The sequence below is a fragment of the Thunnus maccoyii genome, chromosome 12 (genome assembly GCF_910596095.1).
Source record: "Thunnus maccoyii chromosome 12, fThuMac1.1, whole genome shotgun sequence".
NCBI lineage: Eukaryota > Metazoa > Chordata > Actinopteri > Scombriformes > Scombridae > Thunnus > Thunnus maccoyii.
The window spans coordinates 26,494,931-26,520,602 of NC_056544.1; the positions used below are offsets into that span (position 1 = coordinate 26,494,931).

General features: G+C 40.4%; 1 protein-coding gene across 10 annotated transcripts in view; it reads right to left on the bottom strand.

Annotated features, from left to right (window-relative positions):
* LOC121908028 (partitioning defective 3 homolog) overlaps window positions 1–25,672 on the bottom strand; it is a 252,280-nt gene that overhangs the window by 180,961 nt on the left and 45,647 nt on the right. For all 10 annotated transcript variants that reach the window (XM_042427694.1, XM_042427699.1, XM_042427695.1 and 7 more), the window contains exon 2: window positions 24,007–24,108. In XM_042427694.1, the coding sequence (XP_042283628.1) occupies window positions 24,007–24,108 (102 nt within the window). The remainder of the gene's footprint in view (window positions 1–24,006; window positions 24,109–25,672) is intronic.

Sequence of the window (25,672 nt, forward strand, 5' to 3'; positions counted from 1 at the left end):
AGAGATCGCTGAGGTTATTTCATAAAGGTCCATCTCCAGGTCTGCCTCCGACCCAATCATCCCCCCCGCAAATCTCATTTACACCAAACCCCGGGGACACTGCAGCCATCCCTGCTGCTAACTCTATACTGCAGCAGCCTGCAGTGAAGCTCAGTTTAAGCATCAAAAACATGTCGTGGGAAAGGGGGGGGGGGGACACACACTGCCTTTTCAATTAGATTCTCATTAAAATGTAAGTTTTAGATCACTGCAGAGCTAAATCTAAATATCCTCAGTTTCTATTTTTCTTTCCAGGGACTCATTTTATACACAATTATTCTACAGTCACAGGAAAACAAAATCTTTTGAGCGTTTGACGTCAGACTTTTTTTTTTTTTTTTACCATCTGGCATTATATGTTTCTTGTAAGCAAAAGAAATTCGCTCTGGATAAGAGTGTCTGCTAGATGGGATGTATATTTTTCGGCTTCTGTGATGTTGCCCACACATTTGACTGGCTGAGCTGTAAAACGTCTCAAAATAAAGAGGCGGATGGATAATGTGAACAGGCATAAAGAGACCATACTGTAAACATCACAAGAAAATCCACAGTTTGTAACATGAGGTTTGGAGTGGAGCTACAGCTAATGATTATTCTCATTATCAAGTAATCTATCAATAGATGACTTCCAACACCCCAAAGATATACAACAAATAAACTCATTAACCAACTTTTAATTCTTTTAGCACTACTTCAGAGTTTACATTCTACCTCTCCTGATGCTGTTAACCTAACCCATCTATTACCCACCTGAATGTTAAATTAAACACCATGAACTGGGTACAAATCCTGCATGACTGAAGTTTAGTGACAAATATATATATCACTAATGGCAAAGAGCCTTGCATCCTCTATCCACTCACCGCGACATCATTTATGTGTTTTATGGTAATACAGTGTGATTAAAGACACACATTACTCTCCTTAGATGCTGAAATTAGCATATGTATATCTGTGCTGTGAGGATGGAGGAGGATGAGGACGGCGGGTTTGATAATGAGTATCGCTTCTTCTCACCGGGGTGGAGGACTCAGAGGACGAGCGGCAGCAAAGTCGTCTGTGGGTACAAGTTGTGTGTGTGGGGGATCTATGGTGTCTGTTTGCATCATGCGCGGAGTCAGACTTATCACGGTCTCTGTTATGGCAACCGAGCTTGTTAAAGTGTACTTCTGTGTTTGTGTGTTACTGTGTTTGCATCATCTCCATCAGCAACCCTGTTATGGCAACTGAGTTTGCTAAAATCTGTGTGTATGTGTGTGTGTGTGTGTGTGCAAGTGAGGTTAACAGTGACTGAGCAGGTAGTGAGTTTAGTGTCTTGCTCAAGGTCTGACAGACTGGCAGACTGACTGACTGCTGGAGGGATTGAACCTGTGAGCTCTTCTTTACAGGCCAATCCAACCACTGAGTCTGTAATTACAGGTTTTTTTACCAAAGACTTGTTCTCTGATGTACAACTTGATTCGCTGGCCAAAGATTCTACAGCAAACTAGAATATCTTTTTGAGCCGACATCTGGAAATATTTAGCCTCCAATAAATGCTGTAGCCTTTTTCTGATTTTGGAAAAAGTACTTCTTTTTTTTTCATTTAATTACGCAAGCGTCTTTCCACCACTACTGTAGCCTGAAGGCTCGCCAAAATCTGCAGCTCTGCAGACATGGAAGCCATTTGGTTTATAGGATCTAACCAGTGTGTGTGCGCATTTTAGCTCCTTCGATACAAATTATGTTGACTTTACATTTTCGCTGAACGTCTGAATGGATTTTCCTACTGTCATAGGCCACCGAAATGACAGCCCACTAATGGTACAATAGCTTACACTCCTCCCTTTTTCCCATTCACTCACAGACACACAAACTTTACATCCTCTCCCCTCTTTAGATACTTCATAAATCAGACGATAACAGGATGTCTTGCCACTTGTGTCGACCGCTGCTCGGGTGATTCAGAGGTTGTGTTTAGATCTGATAAAAACAGGCAGAAAGTAAAGCGGTCGCTCTGCTTATTTAACTCTTGTGTGGAGTTTCCGAGAACTTAAGAAGAAGTGGAGGACACACACACACATAAACACACATAAATATATACTTCTCCACAGTGGCCGGTGCCAACTTGGCGCTTGATTAGCCGTAATGGGTTTAACATGCGGCGTGAAGTGCTGGCCTTTATCCTCTCATGCCACAGCGAGTGAATGAATGACTGAATGGCAGGATATCAGGGCGCTCCATCACATCCGGCAGCACCTCAACCTGCTGCTCCAGATAGTGTTGTTATCTGTTTACCCTGCCTATCAGACAGAATGCTCTTCACCCTGTTCTGAGGAAAAAAAAACGTCTATTGTGGTGTTATTGACAGCGGTAAATGCGTGAAAAGACACCAGGAAGGAGATCTGCTCGATTGCACTGAGTTTCATTTGCCGTATGCACCTTTGTCACCTTTGTCAAACGTTTGTCTGAGTTGTGGAGGCAGAATAAAAAGCCTAATGACCGAATCTCAATGTGATTTTGGGAGAAAATATTTCTTCACGTTGCATCATTCAGTGATCTCCCAAAAAAAACTCTGACTATCTAGTCTTAAAGTTCAGTTTGTCAATCAAACACTTTATCCCTAAAGTCTTTGGAACAGATCATCATTTTCCACATCACATTGTATTTTTGTCTTTGGTGACATCTTCAAATTGCTTGTTATCTGCAGCCGACAGTCTAAAACCCCCCAAAAATATTGGATTTACGATGATATAAAACACAGTAGAGGAGAAATTCTGCATTTTCCTTTGATTGATGACTTCAACTCTATCAGAGCTGCTATTTTGATAATCGATTAATCGTTTTGAGTCTTTTTTTTTGTAAGAAAAAAATACTGAAATTCTCTCGTTCCAGCTTCTTAAATAAAGCTTCTATTATCTTTGATTTGATTATCGATTATCTTTGGGTTGTGGACTGTTGGCCGGTTCAGGTTGGACCTTGGTCTTTGGGGATCAGTGATGAAGATTTTTCAACATTTTCATTTTACAGACCAAACGACTAATTGATTAATCGAAAAAATAATCATCAGCTTAATCCATAATGAAAACAATCGTTAGTTGTAGCTTTAAAGTCTATCATCAAAATGTTTGGTAACTAATCGTTTTAGCATGGCAATACAGAGTACCAAAAGAAAAGAAATGTGTCTTTAGCATTGAGTATCAAAAGCTGTATTAAGTAAGTATTTACAATCAAGCATCAAATTGTTGTCAGATGCTAAAAAGGGTTATGGTTAGGGTTAGGGTTAGAGTTAGGGTCAGTGTTAGGGTTATGGTTAGGGTTAGGGCATCAGGGCGTTAGGGCCAGGGTTAGGGTTAGGGTCAGTGTTAGGGTTATGGTCAATGTTATGGTCAGTGTTAGGGTTATGGTTAGGGTTAGGGCATCAGGGCGTTAGGGTTAGGGCCAGGGTTAGGGTTAGTGTTATGGTCAGTGTTAGGGTTATGGTCAGTGTTAGGGTTAGGGTTATGGTCAGTGGTAGGGTTATGGTTATGGTTAGGGTTAGGGTTATGGTCAGTGTTATGGTCAGTGTTAGGGTTAGGGTTATGGTCAGTGTTAGGGTTAGGGTTATGGTCAGTGTTATGGTCAGTGTTAGTGTTAGGGTTATGGTCAGTGTTAGGGTTACGGTCAGTGTTATGGTCAGTGTTAGGGTTATGGTTAGGGTATTGCAGTATGGCACCAGTGCTTTCAATTTTCTTTCCTTAATCATCATTGGTTCAACTTTTGTTCACCGACTTTTTCTTGGGAGTATAAATATTGTGGCTTTCAGTGACCGACACGTTCATGTCTCTGTAGGGCAGCAGGGTAACGTCCTACAAAACCTAAGAAACAATAACATACCTCTTCTGGAATAATGGTGCACTTGAGGGTGTTTAGATTAACTTCACTACAACAATAGGAGGATGGGGTGCCGACATGTGAGACCATAGTGCGGTGGGAGTGCCAAGCTGATTGGAATGGATCCTGATTCTCAGGGGTCACTGAGTTTGTTGTGAGGGCAGGTTCTTCCTCATTTCACGCTGCTCTGCCAGTGGAAGCCGCATACTCAGAGGAAGTCTTCATCTCTGTGTGTGTGCTGCCTATGTGTGTACTGTATAAATGTGTGTGTATGTTCTGACACTAGGAAACCTTGTAAGAATAATTTCTTTTCTCTAACATGCTGCTTGTCATGGAGTTTACAGCTTTAAGCCTTTTCCTGGATCATTGTTTTCTTAATTTAGAGATACAGGAATATTTTGTTTCCTGTAACTCTAAACCTTTAGGCTTCTATTTTCTCTTTCATAGTGTGGGTGATGTGATGCTGGGAAAGATTCCTCAAAGATTTCTTTTAACCACTTATAATGGGATAAAAACTTACTTTATCAATATATTTTGACATTACAATGCTAAATAACATACCGTGCTAGAAGAGTCCATCCATATCCCTATCAACCCTTAGATGGAAAACGGAAACAAACAATCACGAACTGAATCTGAGTCGATCTGAATGAACATTCCAGCTCGGACGCTTTGATTCATTTCTGACGACTTCACAGGCCATCAAAGCACAGATGGTGGAAGGAAGTGACTCCGTAAACACCGCTGATCACATCACAACATCCTGTTTATTCCCCCCCCCCCCACCTCCCCGACGATCACTTCCTGCCCGCTTCCCTGACACTTCCTGCAGTAGGAATTAAAATTCATTTAGTTACCCGTCGGCGGAAGAGCGGTGGAAATGACGGCTGTAGGTGGGTTAAGGTGGAGGTTGAAACTTCAATAACATACTGTCTGATTATATATTTATTAGGATTTTGCTAGGAATTTAATATCCCCGTGTTGCGGAGTTTATAACAAAAGCAATAAAAATATATAGCGACTGTATAATAATATGACATTTAATAAAGTAGAAGAAAATTATCATATGTGCTATTTTACATGCCATGTATGCCTCCTAGTGACCCCTCTCTCTCTCTCTCACACAAACACAAACACACATACATGCATACACACTCCCTCAGGAACACACACATATAATATCACCTCCTTCCTGCCCTTCCTCCCTAACAAATACTGTAAAAACCTTCTGCAAGCAGTGTAACAGTAACTACAGTCCCAGCGGGTGCAGACAGCACCCTGGGGAGCATGATGTAAAGCCTCAGAGCTTTAGAGACAAACTTCACCCCCCCCCCCCCCCCCCCCCACCATCTACAACAAGCTGACTGAAGAAAAAAAAAAAGACCTCAGCCTCTGTCTTGTTAAATATAATAACACACTGACCCCTTGTGGTTTAACAAAGTACTAACTTAGGCAAACTCAGATATATTGTTGATACTGTTGAGTTTATGAAATGCAACATGTTTGTTATTAGCTGTAAATATATTAAACATGAGTGTCTGGCTAATAGCTACATTGAAACATTCATCAAAGGGGATCAATACAAACTGAAAGATAAGTAATACGGTTGCTTTAGAAAACTTTTCTACATTCTTACCTTGAAAAACTTCAAGAATCTCCATTCTCCATTTTTCCAAGGACAGAGTTGAAACAGCCTAATTAACGTCCACTATCGTATCTATTTATAATTTATCTGGTAGATTTTTTTACACAGCTTTTGTAGAAGTCAATCAATGCCTCATGAGGAGTCTTCAAAAGAAAAACAGCAGTATGAAATATGCGTACACATAAATAAGTTAATGTGAAGTGTTACTACTGCATTCCTTCTGCACTGTGTTTGTACTGATGCTCCACCTGGAAAATGGATTTTTCCCACTTTAGCCAAAGAAAGCACTAGTTACCGTGGCAACCATTGTCATTAAAGCGTAGGTACAAGTAGGGAGAGACGATTTAACCTTCAATCAACATTACATTTACCTTAATAATGACAAATGTAACATTTCCTTACTAGTGTTGGCTCACGTCTGATATTTACTTGATTAAATTATAGTACGACCAGTTAAAGGTTCTGGACTAGACTGAGAGATGATTGGTTGTTTAAAACATCTGGTTCAACTTTTGTTATATTTCATTGGTTTCTAAACCAAATCTAGATTTCTACAGTATTTTCTGTTTAATTTAATGTTGCTATTCTCAGTTTAATAATATTAAATTCTAACAATTAATTGAAATTTTGCAATATGAGTATAAAAGCCAATAAGAGATCCATGATTTTGGTAATTCTAGTGCTACGACTAACGATTATTTGCATTATCGATTAATCTGTTGGTTAATCTCTCGATAAATTAGTCATTGGGTCTATGAAATGTCAGAAAAGGGTTTCCTAAAGCCTGAGCTGCAACCTCACGTCTTCTTTTATCCCAACCAACAATCAACAGCCCAAAAATATTAAGTTTACTGTCATAAAAGACTAAAGGAAGCAGAAAATATTCACATTTTAAAAGCTGAAACCAGAGAATTTTAGTATTTTTCTTTTAAAAAATGACTCAAAACGATTCATGGATTATCTAAACAGCTGGATATTCATTTTCTGTTGATCAACCAACCGATTAATCAACTAATCGTTGCAGCTCAAGCTTAAATCAGGACTTTGTATGATTGTTGCTCCGGCCTAATTGAGATCTGAACTGAGATCAGTGCCCTCCCTGTACATGTCTGATTTAGAGACAACGCAGACAGAAAACCAGTTTGGCAGAATGAGAGGGGGGTGTGTGTGTGTGAATACACCCGCTACAGACAAGCTGATGTGTGCCACACAGAAATAGACACACACACCACTTCCTGCCTGTGCAGCTCGTTCCCACAGACCACAGCTGGGTTGGCTGAGTCACTGTGGTGAGAACCCCTCTGGCAGAGAGAGTGTATTTGTGTGTGTGTGTGTGTGTAAGTGGGTGTATGATTGAGTGAGAGTTAAGTAGAGTGGACGAAAAAGAGCATGTTTCAGCGTTTTGTCGACACTGTGTTGAGCGGATTATGTTTAGTAGGAATTTGTCTGTATGTTAATATTTAAAAAAAACGGGTGGAAAAACTTTTATTTTAGAATAATATCTGCACTGAAATCACTTGTTGAAAAGATTTTGTAATTAGCAGGACTGCTTACGGTAAACTGTGTTGATAAGTGAATCATCCTGTAGCAGGAAATACAAACATTTTGGATAAGTGGAGACATATGAATCAAAACCAAAATCAGTTTAACCCCTTCTCTGCCTTTTGAAAAGTCCAAAAGAAAGAAAATCAATAAAAATTAAAAATGATGAGAACCAATTCTCCCCTAGAAGACGAAGAGTGTTCTGCTTGTCCAACATTTTCAAAGTCATGAGTCACCTTCTCACATGTACACAATCTCTTTATTTAGGGTTTTTTCTCCAGTAATGTTGGTATTTTCCAACAAAGCACATTACATGTTTCTATATAAATGTTTTAGATGTTGTATAGATCTGTTTATTCAGGATTATCAACCATTCTGATCAACTTAAGCATCTCACAAGTAAACTGGACCAACGGATCGTCAGCAGGGTTCCTAGCAGGGCTCGTTATGAATCATGTTACAGTAAGTGTTGAGGAATCATGCATGACGTCTGTCTGCAAATTAACTGATAACAGAAACTTAACCGGCAACTATTTTGATAATTGAATAACTGTATCACTCATTTTTTTAAGCAAAAAATGCCAAAAATGTACTTGTTTCAGCTTCTCAAATGTGATTATTTAATGATTTTCTTATCATACATGATATTAAATTGAATAACTTTGGGTTTCAGACTGTAAGTCAGACAAAACATGACATAAGAAGACATCCCCTTTGACTCTGGGACATTATAACAGCAATTTCTCACTGTTCTGACATTTTATAGACAGAACACTTCATAGATTAATTGACAAAAATAATTGGCAGATTAATTGAAAATAATAATTTGTTGCAGCTCTAACTGGAACTACACAGAAAATAAGTCAAATTATCTCCTAAATGTGGCAATTTTTAAAAAAATCAAAGGACCGAGTGACTGTTCATGTATGAGGCACTTTGTATCTATTTTAAAAAGTAAAGGATTTTTTTTTTTCCCCCTTGACAAATGTTTGTTTTTATTTCAACTCAGCTCTGCTGCAGACTCAGCTACCCGCAGTGAGTTTCAGAAATGGCAGCTGATCTACTGAACTCTGCATGTATGACTTCCACTGGTCATCCCTCCAGCGTCAGAGCTTGACCAAAAAAAAATAAACGCAGCAGCGGCCTCCGCTGTGTCAGACGGATGACCTGGACTACAGGATCACTGTCTGTGTTTGTTTTGGTGCTCTCAGCTTTCTGTATTTGTGGTTCACAGGCAGTAGTTAGCAGTCAGTTTGCCAGACGGGGCTCTGGTTTTTAAAACAAAAGGACGTCGCTGCTTTTTAGAGATCAACTCAACCTCAAAAGTTTGAAGGATGCCAAGCTGACTGATAGCTCTCCTCTACTGAAAAAAAAAGCAATAACCCTAACCCTAATGATAAAGCTGAATTAGTCTTTTCCAACTAATATAATTAACTTACAGTCTGCGTCAAACCGTCAAAGTTAAGCTCTTTGATTGAAGTTAATACAACACCCAAAGCGGGTGGCAAGGATGAGTCAGCAGGTTTCTGGAGGCTGCTTATGATCAGTTCAAACACTTTGCATTTAAAACAGAAAACAAAAAGGCTCCGTCTATTATTCTAATTAATATTGATGAGCTATAACTTTAGGGAACACTCGCCCTACAAAGAGACTGGCATCAAAGAACTGAAGGCGCAATGCAGTGACACAAAACAACCACCAGAGGGCAGAAGAAGTCTTTTGTATTTCATCCTGCTGCAGCATCAGCATGGATTAAGATTTTTATCAGTATTTCAGAACTGAAAGCATAAAAGTATATTTCTGCTTCAAAACTGTGCCGGATTGATCAATTGATCGATGATAGGAAGTAGATCAGAGTTTTAAATATTTATCCAGTTTCAGCCAAAGTAAAGAACAGCAAGAACCAGCCAATTAATTGATGACATCACAAGAACTTCTGTTTAAAATATGTTTTAACAAAACAAACATTGAGGCTTGAGAAAAATCACAGATGCCATGAGGGAGCAGAAGAAGAAGAAGAGAGGGAGGGAGGGAGGGAGAGATGGATGGAGAAAAGATGGAGGGACACACAAGAGAGGAAGGGGGGGCCCTAATCTCATTACCACCAAACACACACACACACACACACACACACACACACACACACACACACACACAGAGACACACACTACAGCTGCTGCGAGCCGCTGTAATCCTGATACTCTTGTTGACTCCTCAAACATTGTCTTTGTCTCATCCTGACACTTTTCTCACCATAATTAAGATTAAAAGCCTTAAACCCAGAATACAAATCTCGCCGACCGCGGAGCTCCTCGCTCGGGCTTTTGAGCCGCGGTTCACGGCTGAAACCGAAATTAAATTTTTTAAACAATGGTCTTCTTTCACTTTTGTCATCTGATATCTTTTTTTTCGCATCTTATCAGTCAAAGAGAACATGTGTTGCTGAATCACGACTGACAGGGTGACATTACTGGCTGTATACTCTCACAACATAGTCAGATATTATTATAATTTCAGTTTCATTCTTGTGTGTTTTGTATCAGGTATGAGTCTCTTAACTCCTTATCACACAAAAATGAAGCTCATGTGACATCCAGTACGTTCTAAGTCATCTGATTTTACCAACATTGGCACTTTGACACACATAAAAGAGCTCTCAATAACCTTATTATGAAAAAATGGTTGGCTATTAGCATTAACTAACATTAGCAGAGAACTCCAAACCACAAAAAGCTTAAATAAAACATTAAAATCTGCTTTTTACTTGATGCAAACACAACCACACGCTGGTTCAGGCTGTCAGGTGCACAGGTCTCTCAATGTAAAGTCTAGTCAAAGACTCTATTCTAGTCTCTGATGAAAAAATGGAGAGTGGACAGGAGAATTTTTAGGATGTCATGCTCCATAACCCTGGATGCACTGGTGTCAGGCTCTATACCCCCCCCCCCCCCCCCCCCCCCCCCCCCAAGCACAAAAAGTCCCCCCCTCCCTTGTTATTTTGGTTTCATCCATATTTAGTTGCCATGCTGAAAGCTCCTGGTGCCAGCGGTAAACGAGCTCGCGTTGCCGGAAGGTAGAGCTGCACTAATATTGGTACAGGATACCGGAACAGATCTAGAGCTAAAATGAGATGTTGCTATTGTGTGAATGTCTAAAGTACTCGTGCCGGATGTCAACTGACACCTACGCTCTAATATATTTGGAAGGTGAGTGTATTTTCTACAAACGGCAAAATCTCTTCATAAAGTATGTTGTCATATTGCCCAACCTAAGATATACTTTCCCTGACAACACACGTCTCTCACACTGCATGACTAATAAAGATTTTAGCCCAGGAACGACTCTTTTTTTTTGTATTTTCAGCCACATATCATGGTCTTCATCATTACTACTTTATCTCTACTCTACTAGAACACTTCAGGGACTCTTTTAGCTCAACAGAAATATTGTCCTTATGTACATCAGGATTTATATCATGATATATATCAACTAACAAGTTTTTAAGACATGTTTTGGCTCTAATAAAATGCAATCAATACATTCTTACAAACTAAGATTTTCTAGCTGCTGTGGATTTTGACATTCCTGCTCTATTCCAGTGCTTCCAAACTTTGGATTTCCTGCATTTTTCCTGCTAGCTAAGAGCACTAACTGAGTGGTTAAACTGATACAAAAAAAATATAATAATTGTAATGTCACACGGCTTCATTTCTCCTTGTCCATGTAGGGTAGCTGTCGGGCTCAGCGGTGTTGTGGCTTCTCTGGTCGTTGAGCCCTGACCGAAGCAGCAGCAGCAGCAGCAACAGCAGCAGAGAGACAGAGAGGGAGAGAGAGGGAAGTGAGAACACCTCTAACTCTGTTACCACAGAAGGAGATGACAGCCTGCAACTGTTACCTCACCGCTAACCTGTGTGTGTGTGTGTGTGTGTGTGTGTGTGTGTTTTCGGGGCAACGGTGGGCCATGACAGAAGAGGTATAAATTGTGCAAGAGGATCAACTGCACAATGGCACACGGAGTTTAGATGCGCTACGGTTGGCACACACACATCTGAGTAATCATGACTCAGGGATTGTGTGGGTGATAATAACTCAAGGTGAAATGCTGAGACAGCTTAAGTGTGTGAGCAGGCGAACCACAAAACACTGAATAGTAACACTTTTTTTTGTGTTTTTTACATGCAGGTCCCATAATTTTTCTAAATATATCTTTGAAAGGAGCTGATATGCATGCTGGGATTTCTGTGGTGTAATTTGGTGTTAATACAGAAAATAGAAACAGCGTCTTAAATTCGTTTTAATTCCAATTAACTGGAAGAGTAAGTTCTTCTTCTGTGGTAGAAGCATGCAGCTGGTCTGTATGTGAATGTATAGTTGTGGGACACAATGTTTATTGTACTTATTGCATTAGGAACTATGGTGTGCAGTCCAAAACCAAATTCCCCATGTGGACATTTAATACGCAAAAAAATGTAAGATGTGCCCGTCTGTGTGGTTGTCAAGCTCAAAAAAATATGGAGAGTAAAGTTTTGAACCGCAAAAATGAAAATGACATGGGTTTAAACGGATAGGTCGGTTTTTCCAGTCATTACAATTTTTGTTAAGATTAATATTTTCAATTATTTCAAGGAAATTCCTCCGCTCGCTTATCAACTCTACTCAACTATATAATTTCCTGCTTCTTTCGTAAACATTCAGATAAATGAGCGGGTACGTACTTTGTGTGCTGTCTCAGAATATTGTCTCTGTTTTCACTGCAATTTGTACCAAATGTCTTTTGGGAGATTATTAGAAAATGATGGGAACTATAAAATGAAACCTCATTCTGCATTCTACATCTTCCATAAAATCTAAAATGCTTGTGCAGCATGTGTGCGTTTGAATCTTCTCCTGCAGCGGTGCGGTCGTCCTAGCAACCAGCACCGACAAGGGATGCTGTCACACATCCCTTTTTTTTTACCCATGAGCCACCGAGAGCCTTATGGGAAGCTTCCCATAAGGCCTTGCATTCATCAGCAGGGTGAGTGGTGCCACTGTTTGCAGAGCACAAGAGGTGGGCTGTTTGAACACGACCGGTCGCAGCAGCGGAAACGCACCTCGACGGTTCAAACAGCTTTTAAACAGTTTTTTTTTTGCTACATTTATTTACATGTTTAAACATGTGGCTTTTTTTTTTTAGAAATGAATTTCGCCCCGAACGAGAAGTCTAAATGATTTGTTATGTCATTAATCTTAGATATGATGGCAATTAGACTTGCGTAATTAACCTTTGATATAAAGAAAGAAGCATTATGTGTTTCGTGTACCAATAAATATTTTTGAAGCTCGTTTTGCCAGATGCCCTACAGAAAGGGAGGTTAGAGCTTGTTGATGGATGTTAGAACCATTGTTGTACTCAGACAAACACACACAGATGACGTCAATTACATTGCTTCGGGGTGATATACACAAATATGGACGCCACAAACACATGCGAGACTTGCATCTTCTCATCTCCGCAGTCGGACACTTGAACACATATAATTATACTCTTTTAAAGCTGCACAATTAGTCAACGGAAAATCAATCACCAACTATTAATCTATGAATCATTTTGGGACACGATTTAAGAAAAAATACAACATTTCTCTCGTTCCAGCTTCTTAAATGTGATTGTTTTCTGGTTTCTTTGGGCTTCTTTGACTGTTAGTTGGACAAAATAAGACATCTGATGACATCATCTTGGACATTTTATAGTGTAATCTATTAATAGAGAAAATAAGCATTTTACATATTGTTGTTTTCTCTCATTTTTAATTTTTTTATACTACTGAGGTGTAGTCAAAGCCAAATTTCTAGTACAATAGACAATAATGTTATATTGTATTGCATGGCATCCATGAAACAAGCAAACAGAAGACGTCACTTAGGGTTCTGGGTAATTGTGAAGGGCGTTTATCACTATTTTCTGACATTTTAAAAACTAAAGCCATAATTATTTAATAGTAAAATACTTGAAAAATCAATACATACTGAAAATATATGTTAGTTAGTCTCTGTCTGTCCTTAAAAACACACATACGCAGTACAGACGCCCACATACGAGTCCACACAGCGTGTGTATTGTCTGTCAGTCATGGATCCTCCTCTGTCTGCCTCTCAGGGAGGCTTAACCAGAAGTTTCTGTGTCACCATGGCTGAGTCTGGTATAAAGTTGTCATCTTGTTCTCATTAGGAGGCTAGAGAGAGGGAAGGAGAAGGGAAAAAAAGGAGGAGGAGGAGGAGGAGGAGGAGGAGGGTGAGCCTGGAATAAATGAGGTCATCACTAACACTCGGCTCAGGAAGATCTGAAGGCCGGAGGAGGGGTCGACCGGGTGTGGTTTGGTTTGGTTTGGTTCGTCCATGTGAAAAATAAAGAAGAAAATCAGTCTGTTGACGGATGATACGGTTATTAAAGGTGTATTCTGCAACAGTTTTATGCTGAAAAAAACATTTTCCTACTCAGGAATTCAACCAATAACCGATTCATGAACGTTTTTACATTTGCAGAAATGTCTGAGAGGTCTTTCCTGGTTAAATGTTTATGAAAAATAGACAGTAAAAGCAAAAGAAGTGATGCATTTTCTGTTTTACAAAAGCAGAAATAGGCACCATGACTGTCACCTTGCATGGCAGCTGGATTTACGAGATCACGACATCACGACATCATGTGAGAATCCTCGTCAGGCGTCAGTTATGCGCTTGTGTCCGAACCACCGGTCAGCGTCCTATGAGGATGCTCACATGATCTCACAAGGTAAGACGGTGATAGACGGCTCATCCAATCACCTGCCAAGCATTTTATTTTTTTTTGATGCCCTCCCTTCCTTTTCCAAACGGTTGGACGACTCCTCAGATGTTTCTGTGTATCAAATCATCTGGCGTGGTCGGGTTACCATGACTGAACAAATGAAAAGAGTGCCGGCTACGATCATTCATTAGGTTGCTGAAGGCTGGTATGAAACTGAGAGTCTACAGACTGAGATTCAATGTCAATATGTGAGAAGCTTGTTTCAGTTTTTTTTTTTTTTTTTTTGGTCTTTCTCTCACCACCACATGTTTTGGCTGACCTCTCATCCATCCCAACCATGTTGTTGTTGGAGGAGTTCCACTCAGGCACTGGTCCAGAACAATATCCTTCGCACAACAGCACTATCTATGGTATCCATCTCCCTAGATGGCTTCAAAAAAAAAAAAAAAATGGCTGTGTTTGTGTTGTTTAGTTTACTTCATGTTACCACAACACCACAGCGCCTGGAAGTTGGTTTATAATCTTAAGACTTATTACTAGAAATAACAATTCCCAAAACACAAGACATATTCAGCATAAGTCAGCGTCTGCGCTTCAGCGGGATTCGGTTTCACAGCGTCACCGTATGACTGTGTGTGTGTGGAAAAAAAATCAATATCAACAACCAGACACAACAAACGGGACAAATATAGAGACACAAGATCGATATGTGTTAACACTTCAGTGCTTTTTACGGGTGTCAGCTAAAACCGGCTCGATACTGTTAGTGAGGGAGGTGGAGATGGTTTTAGTTAGAGGAGGATGATGTTCTGCTGTGATAGATTGAGAGTGTGTCTCTCCCAGTGCATGCTGGGATTGGCACCAGTCCCTACTGCTTTGCTGAATAGGAAGCTGTGTCAGTTATTCCGTTGCTGCATTATTAATGTTCTGTATTCGCCTAAAAGTTGTTCATGTTAGTTTGTCTTTGATTCTTCTGCCTTTATTACATTTAATTAAGTTTAAGGTGTATATGAAGTATAAATAAGACTGCCTTGACTTAATATGGTCTTCTATAACTTAGTTATTTTTGTATTTTCAGTCATTTGTTTGCAGTCATCCAGGTGCACCACATGCAGACCTACAACATACTGACACACAGCTAGCTGACGACGGTTGTCAGATACTGTATGATTATGTCTAAACTGCCTATTTTCCACTTATACAGTATTAACTTTCAGGCAAGGGTAAAATGTATGAACTATGTAGGGCCCTTAAAACTTTCCCACAATGGAACAAATGTCTCTGAATGACAGTCAGATTCATAAAATGCAGAGCTTCAATGGTTCGTTCGTGCCAAACTCAGACTCAATTCTCTAATGTCAAGATCTGCTGTTTGTCCTTGTCATATACAGATGGGTGACAAATTAAAGGAAAAACTGGTCCAGGTCTGAATGCTTGACCCCTACAGTGAGGGGATCTGGTGGTTCTGTTATGCTGTGGGGGGCATTTTGCTGGCATGGTTTGGGTCCGCTTGTCCCCTTACAGGGAAGAGTCACTGCTAATCAATACAAAGCAAGAGGGGTCACTGAATGGTTGGATGAGTATGAAAATGATGTGAATCATATGCTATGACCTTCACAGTCACCACATCTCAACCTAATTTAACACCTGTAAGAGATTTTGGACTGACCTGTTCTCCACCATCATCATCAAAACACCAAATGAGGGAATATCTTTTGGAAGAACAAAGTTCATCCCTCCAGAAGAGTTCAGAGACTGTAGAATCAATGTTAGGGCACATTGAAGCTGTTGTGAGGGTTCATGGTGTCCCAACACCTCACTGAGACACTTTACGTTGGTTTTTCCTTTAATCTGTCACCCGTCTGTATGAGTTAATAAAATAAATCATCATTTTAAACTGTTAGACAAGCACATTGAAGACATCACCGTGGCCTCTAAGACATTGTGACTGTGTGAACTGTGTGTCACTTCATCACTACTTTTTAATATTTCACAGATTAAATGATTAATCTAGAAATTAATCTGCAGATTTTGCCTCAAACTTTAAGAATATTCTTGGGAATTTAGCTTTTATTAGTTTGACAGTTGAGAGTGACAGGAAACACGGGGAACAAGAGGACTGACACGCAGTAAAGGTCCTGAGGATGTTTTAGTCATGTGGTGTCGTATTTATTTCTTTATTTTTTTAAATTTTCTTTAATATACAGTATTACTACTATTGCAACTACCACCGATGAGCAAATTTCCTCATTATTTCATATCAAAATACTTTTTAAAACAATAAAAGCATCATATATTCTGTTCAAAGAAAACAACAAAGCAACCAGCTCCCACAGTAACTACTGATAGTTTATTCAGTCGTCAGTAGGTCTGCAGATACATTTCACTTGATGGGGATCTATTCCACATAGCAACAGACACACACAAATATGTGACTGGTAGTCTGACTGTCTCTTGATATTCAGCGACAGGACTGAAGGAGTCGCTTTAAGAAACTCCTCTGGGTTTATTTAACCTCACGCCCCCCCCCCCCACCCCTCCACCCCCCCACCACCCGTCTGCCTGCCTGTCCTGTCTCCTATGCTGCGAGACGCGCCTATAATCTGCTCAGACCAGCATAACGCCTGGATCAAGAACAAACAAACACGCAAACAAGACAAACTCAAACAAGAAACGCATACTTAAGAATAAGAAGTAATCTCATCTGCCTGGCAAGTATGTACACACACAACAGATTTCACTCGGTCAACAAGACAAACAACAAGATGCATTAAAAAAAAAAAAAAAGCAGCTTAAAAGTTTACACAACCATTTGGGAAACAGTCACCGACATGAAAACTATTATCCACATCGCATATTCGTTAACAAAAGTATGAAAAACATAAATTGCGTGCTATTCCAGAGGGGTATCTGCACGCCAGCACACACACACGCACACACAGAGCTAAAAACTCAGCGTGTCTGTCACCCAGACACAACGCTGACCGGGGCCAGACATGTCAGTGATGGAGTACCGGAGGGTGCAGCTGTGCGGCACACCCTGACAACGCACACACACATACACACACACACAGAGAGAGAGAGAGAGAGAGGAATGTGGTGTTGGCACGACCCAGGTGCCATCATTTAGGGTCATGACATCGCTGCAGGAGTGTGTGTAGGGACGAGCTTGTCACCAGACACCTGGGGTATGTCAGGGTGTGAGTATGTCTGTGAGAGTGAGGAGAGTGTATGACAGAAGACGACAGGAATGTGTGTCACTCTGCGTGTGTGTGTGTGTGAATGTGTATATTCTGGCAAACGCTGTGAGTGTGTCCATCTGTGTGTGTGTGTGTGTATTTGCCAAGTGAGTATCTAGCACTAACCTTCACCTCACTACCCCTGCACTTTACACAACACAGGATAAAGGTCGGTCATCCTAGACTCAGACATCAGTACAATGGATCTTCAGCAGTGACTCCGAGCTGTGCTCATGTATCTAAATAAAGACATTACGAACTTTTCAACAACACAATCTTTCATAACCGTCAGTTTACCCTGAACGTACACGGGATCCGGCCGGGTCGGGTCTCCTCTGCGCTCTGCGGTTAAGTCACGGCTCTGTAATGACTTCAATGTCCGCTGGAAACAGTTCAGGACTGGATGGTTCCTTATTAAGCAGCCACATATAGTTCAGAGCTGTTCGGTCAATGTGGTTTGACTTTTACAAGCATATTTTTGCAGCTCATTTAGAAGTGTTAAAGGATACTTTGTGGCTGTGCTTAAATGTGTTACTTCTGACTTCCTCTGTGATCACACATTTTTACGTGTCAATATAGCCAAACTCCCAGCACAGCTGCTGTCGTTAGCCTGTTTGTCTGACGATGTCATGATTTTATCTGCGACTCAGCAGCTTGAGAATTTGGGTGTTATGACTTATTGGGACACTTAATGGGATTTGAGCCATTATTAAATGTTCATTATTGATACATTCACACGCAAACGGCACTTTAATCTTGATTCAGGTGATGCAAAATTTCAAGTGTTCGGTAGTGTGACATCATATTTTTGTAACATAAATCTTTACTTTTCAAAGTAATCATGTCAGCTGCCAAAACTCCCTCTGAAATATAGTGTACAACACACATAGGTAGTATTTTATCACTACTATGTGCACATATACAGTACACTACAACTGAGGAATATAGTCTCATTTCTGCAGGACACCTCAAAGTGTATTATCACGTTTATACCATACAGGCAAATGACTGCAACAAGTCTGTCTGAGTTCAAATCATCATTTATGTTCATTTGTAAGTTTAATTAACGACTAGAAGTTAATTAGAAACACCAGGCAGAAGCACTGATGCTGTGATTCTGATTTAGAAGACGCGGTGACCAGAATTATGTTTTAGGTGTCCGTTAGCACATTTTTAAAGGGGCACCTGCCAGCCAATCAGAAACAAGTATTTACCTCGGCATGAGGACCATCGAGTGAGCGATTGCATAGCGAGCTGCCAGAAAGTGGATTCCTACCAGTGAGCGAGGTTAATAAAGGTCACAGATGAAGTGTGGAAGTACCTTTGAAAGTCAGACTTCTTACTCACTATGAGAGAAAAAAGGAAAGAAGAAAAAAAAAAAAAGGAAAAAGGAAGGAGTGGAAGGAAGGATGATGAATGGATGGAAAGATGGCATCTGGAAAAACATTCAGTAAGTTGGAGGGCAAGCCGCCGCTTTTCCTGGCATGGATGATACATACTGTATCTGGACAAAAACAGACGCACTTTTTTTTTTTTTTTTTTTTTACACTTAACTCCGTTTTAACAGATGCAGAAGCGAGCCGCACGCACGCACACGGCAGCGTATTAAAAAAAAAAAAATGTACAGAATATACTCGTATTCCCAAGACGAGTGCTACATGCAGCCCTGTGTGTTTCATTCCAGTGTAAGCTAATAAAAGTGTCCTTGTGTGATGGGCCAGCCATTCCTTCCAGTCTTTAAAAAGCTCCTGTGGAATGGTAGAGATGAGTCACAGCTGCCAGGAGACCACCAGTCATGTTTAGTGGGACGCGCGGAGTCACTCGCGCACACACACTAATACACGTTTAATTCTTTATCCCTCCACCCCTCTTTTTTCTCAGGCCACACTAATGTGGATAAATGTGATAAAAGCCTTCCATCAACACTAATCCCGTGCTTCCCGGTGGATCCCTAAACACTGAGCTTTTTGAAAAGTTCTCTTCAGAGTGGATACATTTAAAAAACAGAAGTGGTGATGATCACTGACATCATGCACATGGTTACTCTTTGTAGCCTGGACGTTAGAAGTGCTTCTCAGCCAGAAAAAGACATGTCCAACACTCATATGATGTTATCTTCTTAATATATTATACACAAATAAATATACATATTCTAAAATATAAATGAATCACTATATACTGTATATATCCCATATAGAGTTTCTCCTCTGATCCTGAGCACATTAAGTGCAGAATCACATGACATCTTGATCTAATTTTAGGAACTAAATTACGGTCACTGTTTGCTGTTTGTTTTGACTTGACGTTATTCCAAGAGACATGCAAATGTAGATGCTGGTCAATAAAACTATTCCCAGCTACATTTGAATATTTCAATGAGGTACACATTCACTCAGCTTATTTAAATAAACAAACTGCAAATGCTTAAGTTGATCAGAAGCTTTAAAAAGTACAGTACATGCTCATTTTACACTTTAGAACAGTTATGGACGAAAAGCAAAATATTATAGAGTTCATTTACAAATGAACTGAGGCACACAAGATTTTCTTGTGTGTTCACCGTGCCAACAAAAACACACACACTTGAATGCACACACACACACACACACACATTAACAGAAATCTGATTCTGAATCTACAAGAGGTCAACAAGACACAGGTCAAACAGCTGTCAAATACAGCAGTCCTGTTAATTTGTCCATCTCTCTTCCCCTTTTGGCTGCAACCTTTTCTTCCTCTCTCACCCACTCTCTCACCCACACACATACACACACACACACACACACACACACACACACACACACACACACACAAAAGAATCGTGTTTAAAATGTCTCACATTAATCCAATTGATACATCTGCACGCAATAAAAGAAAAGCCTAAACTAATTTAACTTTCCTAAAACAGCAGCTGCGCTTAACATCACCCAACAACACAGACTGTCATCAGCATCTCCCAGAGGTCAGAGGTCAAAAACCCAACACTCACACACACGCACACACACACACACACACACACAGATCTAGACAGTAATCCAGAGACATTTATATATATATATGATATACACACCACAACACAGTAGCTGGATTTATTTTCACACATCTGTGCTCGAAGCCTGTCCACGAGCACACAATCACTTGCAGCCACGCAGCTGTGCTCTCAGCAGATACAAACAGTGAACTCATACACACACTCACACACACACACACATATTGGATGTTTGCCAGTAGAAGCAATGGGCTGTGGCTCTGAGCCTCACTTTCCACTGTGTGCACTTCTAAGATCTACCAGGCTGCAAACGCTCAGTCCTGCGTTACAACAGAGCACTGTGGGATTTAAAAACAGAGTTACCAGTCAGTCTGCTTCAATAATCTGTGCCACCGCTTCCTCAGAGTGGTTGATCTAAGCTGCATCATTGATCCTCTGTAGGTATAAAATGTCTATCTGGACTATCTGGTCAGCACAAGAGATCCAGAGATACCGAACCCTGCAGTCGGCCATCAGGCTCCATCGGGTTGTCTTTTAGTTTTCGCAGCTCTCAACGTGACAAAAACATGTGTGAGTCTGCGCTCATTAGTCAAGATCAGACCGCCGTCACGCCTCTAACTGTCAGGATCAAAGTTTCAATGCTTTCATTTGTAGTAAAATAAACAAGAGCACCTCAGAAATACACTACAGTGATTTTTTTTTTGACAGATGTAGACGAAAGCTGCGTGCTGCATACCTTTTAACCTGCGTTTGGCAGACCACCAGCGAGCGGCGCGTTTACCTGAATGGCTGCAGGCTCCGTGGCTGATAACATAACCCGCTCCATTCCGGCACATTACCGCAGATACTGCTCCTCAGAGTAGATTTCAACTTCACACTTTCTTTATAATGCGCCAAGACAATCAGATGGAGATGAGATTTTAATCGCTGAACATAGACAAAGCTAAATGTAACTGATATGAAGGGGGGGGGGGGGCAACATCACCGTTCTTCAAACCGCTGAGCTGTTAATGATTCGGATCTGTGTAGCTTCTGTAGGCGAGAGGATGCTACTGTGGAGGCTGAAGGAAACTTCACCGGTGCATTTAAAATCGAGCATCAACTCCTGCACACTGTCTCACTTTTTGACTTTATAAGCTGGATGATGATCCACTGACTCAAGCTGTTTCATCCACCTGTTGACCTATTAGTCACTAAGAGTGAAACTTTGTATTGAATTAATATGAAACTAAACAAGACGGTATGTGGGGCTTTTTCAATGATCTAACTCTAAATTGTAGGAAGGTTTGCTCATTTTATACTGTCAAAGTAAAGACAACACTGAACTAGAGGTGAAACTATTAGTCATTACCCCATTAGTTGCCAACTATTACATGAATCTCCAACTATTTTGATAACTGATTTATCATTTTGAGTCATTTTTTATGAAAAAAGGCCAAATTCTCTGATTCCATCTTCTCAAATGTGAATGTTTTCTGGTTTCTTTAGTCCTCTATCATAGTAAACTGAATATCTTTGACTGTAGGTCGGGACAAAAGAAGACATTTGAGGCTGTCGTCTTGGGCTTTGGGAAACACTGATTGACATTTTTCACTACTGTCTGACATATTGGACCAAACAACTAATCGATAATGAAAATAACTGTTAGTTGCAGCCGTGCACTAAACACTGATGCAGTAATATCTGCGTTGGTTTGTCTTTTAAGACGTTCACCAACACCAAAATTCCAAACGTTCTTTGGTTCGAGACTGTTCTGGACTGTTGGTTGGACTGAAAAGGTTATTTTACCACCTTGAGCTCTGGGAATATGTGTAAACTTCACAAGTCATTGCTTCTTTAGACCAGCTGATGAGGGATGAAAGTAATTTACAGCCCAGTTACAGCCCTGCTTCAGACATCAAGCTGCTGATGGAAACATTTTATATATATTTTTTTAAACAGGGAAATTCAAACTGTGCAATGAACCGACGCGTACACCTATTCCTTAAGGATTCGGTGTCAAAGCAGCGAGAGCGGTGCAGGATTTGTGTCAGCGAGGCTGAAGGGTTGTCATGTATGAAACGCACACATTCTCTGTAGCGGAAAACGCCTGCAGGGACGCAGGAGAGAGAGGAGGGGAAAGAGAGAGAGAGGGATGTGAAGAGATAGCACGATGACAGCTCTCTGAGCGTGTACGCACCTACACACACACACACACACACGCTGACACACGTGCAGATACGCGCTCGCACCTGGAGGCCTGTAAACATGATGAATGACAGCGTAGTGAGAGAGAATGCTTACCACCAACAGCGTTCAAGTTCCACTGTATCGCAGAAAGCAGAGCTCGTATATATCTCTCGTAAACATACACTAGAAATTATTGCTTCGATATGTTTTATTTCACTTTAGGGCCTTGAAAGGCTCGCCAAAACTTTGACTCTGTTAGAAAACAACTATTACATTTCTCACTCTTGAGGATATATGTCATAAAATTTCTGTTGTCCAACCATCCAAGGACTGAATATACTAAAAGCCTGTAAATGTTCCCATTTGAGAAGCAGGAAACAGATTATTTTTGGCGTTCTTCCTTTAAAAAAAAACCTTACATGACTTAAATACTAACATATGTTCACTAAAATATCAAAATAGTTGCTGATTAATCACCTAACGCAGGTTCAAATTACGCATCCTTTTCCCGATTCTGTGGCATCGTTCAAACTGTTAGCACTTTTTTTTGTTCCCCGAGGGATGTACTGAAGGGTTTGACCTCAATAAGAGATTTGTGACCTTGTGACCTCCAGGCTGTCAGTCAGGATGAGCTCCTCTCCTGTCACTTCCATACCTGGACAGTAAATCAACCGCACCCTGAGGCGATGTGTGAATCAGTCTGTGAGGAAGGAAGATTGTCAGGCCTGCAGTCAGACCAGTGTAACTAACTTCTGACAAGCCGCACATGAAACGCAAAAACAAATCACTCAGTTCAGAGACAAATATGCGGTAACTTTTTACTGTACTAGTGAAAAATATATTGCTTTACCTATTCTGCAGTCTTTGGGCTGCTCAATATTAACATATTAGGAGTGACAGAGTCCATGTTGACCCAGATCCATTCCTGTTTAGATTAGTGGAGAAGATATGCACGGCTCATGTAAACATACAGAGGCCTTCACAGATCAAACACATGGTGAACTGTGCTATTAATAAAAGTTCAGCAACAGATAAAGTCTGCTTTGATACACAAGCAATTCTCTTATCTGACTGGTCAGGAAGGACTTGGAAAACAGTAAACATAGTTGTAATAGGACCTCATGTATCTGATGCACTGGAAAACTTGTACTTGGCGCTGTTGTGCGATTAATCGTTTCAGGCATTTTTCAAGCAAAAATAGTGAAAAAATGCTTCACATTCTCAGGTTCGTGACGTATTTGCTGCTTCCCTTTGTTATATGTAATAATAAACTGAGTTTTGGACTTTAAGTCAGACAAAACAAGACATTTAAGTTGTTGCTGAGAAGTTGAGATGGACGTTTTATTGTCATTTCATGGACTAAACAATAAATCTCCATCTGTTAGTTGCAGCTACATTAGTCAGACTACAAACACTGAGACCATGAGACCCAACCGATTCAAACATTCCAGCTAAGAAACGTAAATATTTGCTGCCGGATAAAATCAAAATTCAAAAGGGAAAATGGAAGAGTCGGTACAAACTATGACTTCCGGATGGTATTCGCTCAGATGTGAAAGATCACAGAAGTCCTGAAAATAAACATCCATCATTAACTTTTAAATACAAATCGAACAAAAAAGGACTTCACGTGTCACTGACTCCGTCAACATTCACAAGGAGCTCTGATGGTGTTTCAAAACAAGAGGATGGTGGGAAATAACCACTGCTTTGCTTTTTCACTATTTCCCTTGCAGCATCTTTCAGATCTGGAAGAGGGTCTTACCCTGTCTTTGTCGTCGGCCACGTCACAGAGCACATCGTCCAGGTCGAGGATGCCGCCGTCGCCGTGCTCCAATCTGTGGACCTGCAGCCAGTAACTAGCATCCTGCAGGAGAGAGAGAGAGAGAGAGAGAGAGTCAAAATCAAGTTTCTAATTCAAGACACATGCAAGAGAAAATACCTTACATAACATAAGATATAAAGCATTCACCAAATAACAAAGAATAGTCTGCACGAGTATTGATGCCGCATTTCTAGACAGACAAAACAAGCTGTAGCAAGATATGATGTATAAATAAAAGCTTAAAACCTATACAGGTCTGTCTTTAAAAACTTCAAACAGACACTTAAATATGACCTTCATAATGCCATTGTTGGCTCTTCAAGCAGGACATATACAAGGATCGAGGTCCCGGGGGGGGGGGAATTACAGCCACAGTTACTGTATGATTGAGTCTAATTTCTCCTCAAATGTTTTGACATGAAAGACGCACGCAAAGGTCACAGAAGATTAAGAGAAGTGGGGAGATAAATAGAGGTAATGAGCGGGATTGGTGGCTCAATCTGCTTTAACAGCAACACTAAAACTAATACTTCAAAGTGAGACAGGCATAAAAAAGCATATGAAAAAGGTAAAATAGTCCCTTCATCAAAACAAATATGATCGTAAATGAGAGATGCATGTGAAAACAAGTGCACAAAAATATAAAATACGACTCCACACTTTAATGCAAGCAGCAATAATAAACCCAGACACGGAACGAGCACGCTGCAAACTACCGTGCGAGTGTGTGTGAAATGTGTATAGTACTGTAAGTGTTTGGCAAAGTAATGAGTCAAGACGCCAGTGTTTGGGTTCAACCCGCACGCAGCAGCCCCGAGGCTCGCAGCCTCATTACCCACTTGTACAGTTCCAGTCCACTGCAACACACATGCAGCTCACTGCGAAAGGGCACCAGACACATTATAGTGGGATAATAATACTTCTGGAGTGTTTAACTCGCAAAATAACTCTGGATAAAAAAGGTTTCCCTTGGAAGAAATAGTAAATGGAGACGTTTGAAGAAGGCAAAATGGAGAGAGGGAATAAAAAATGATCAAAGAGTAAAGAATGGTGGGATACGAGGGAAGAGGTGCAATTAAGGAGGCAAAAACAGTGACTTCTTCATTCGTTTCATATACATGTCATAGTGCCAGATTATGAAAACTTTTGCATATTGTTTAGACTAAATATGCCCGATGTCGGTGTCCAAATGGAGAATGAACGACACCACAGATGCTTGTCCTATAATTCTTGGCACTTTGTTGTTCCCATAGAAACCACCTGGTACACAATAAAACATTAAACTTCAAATGCGTCTTCCTTGAACATTTTGCAATAAAATGTGTTAGTGTCAGGTTCATTTTCCAGTCTTAAATAAGGTCAGTTCAGCTTGTATGTAAGAACACTTAGAGTATACTCTATACAGTCACGGGTATGTAACACAGCTGGCTCGTGACCTTTCCAGTTAAGTTGTCTGACTCAGCCTTTTACTGACAGTGAATAGGGTACTAGGATGGCAGGGGTAATGACTACTGCTGAGTCACAGTCAATCAAGCGAGAAAATTCAAACAGTTTCCAGCTTGTCAAATGGAAAGACTTTTATTTTTATGTCATTGTAAACTGAATA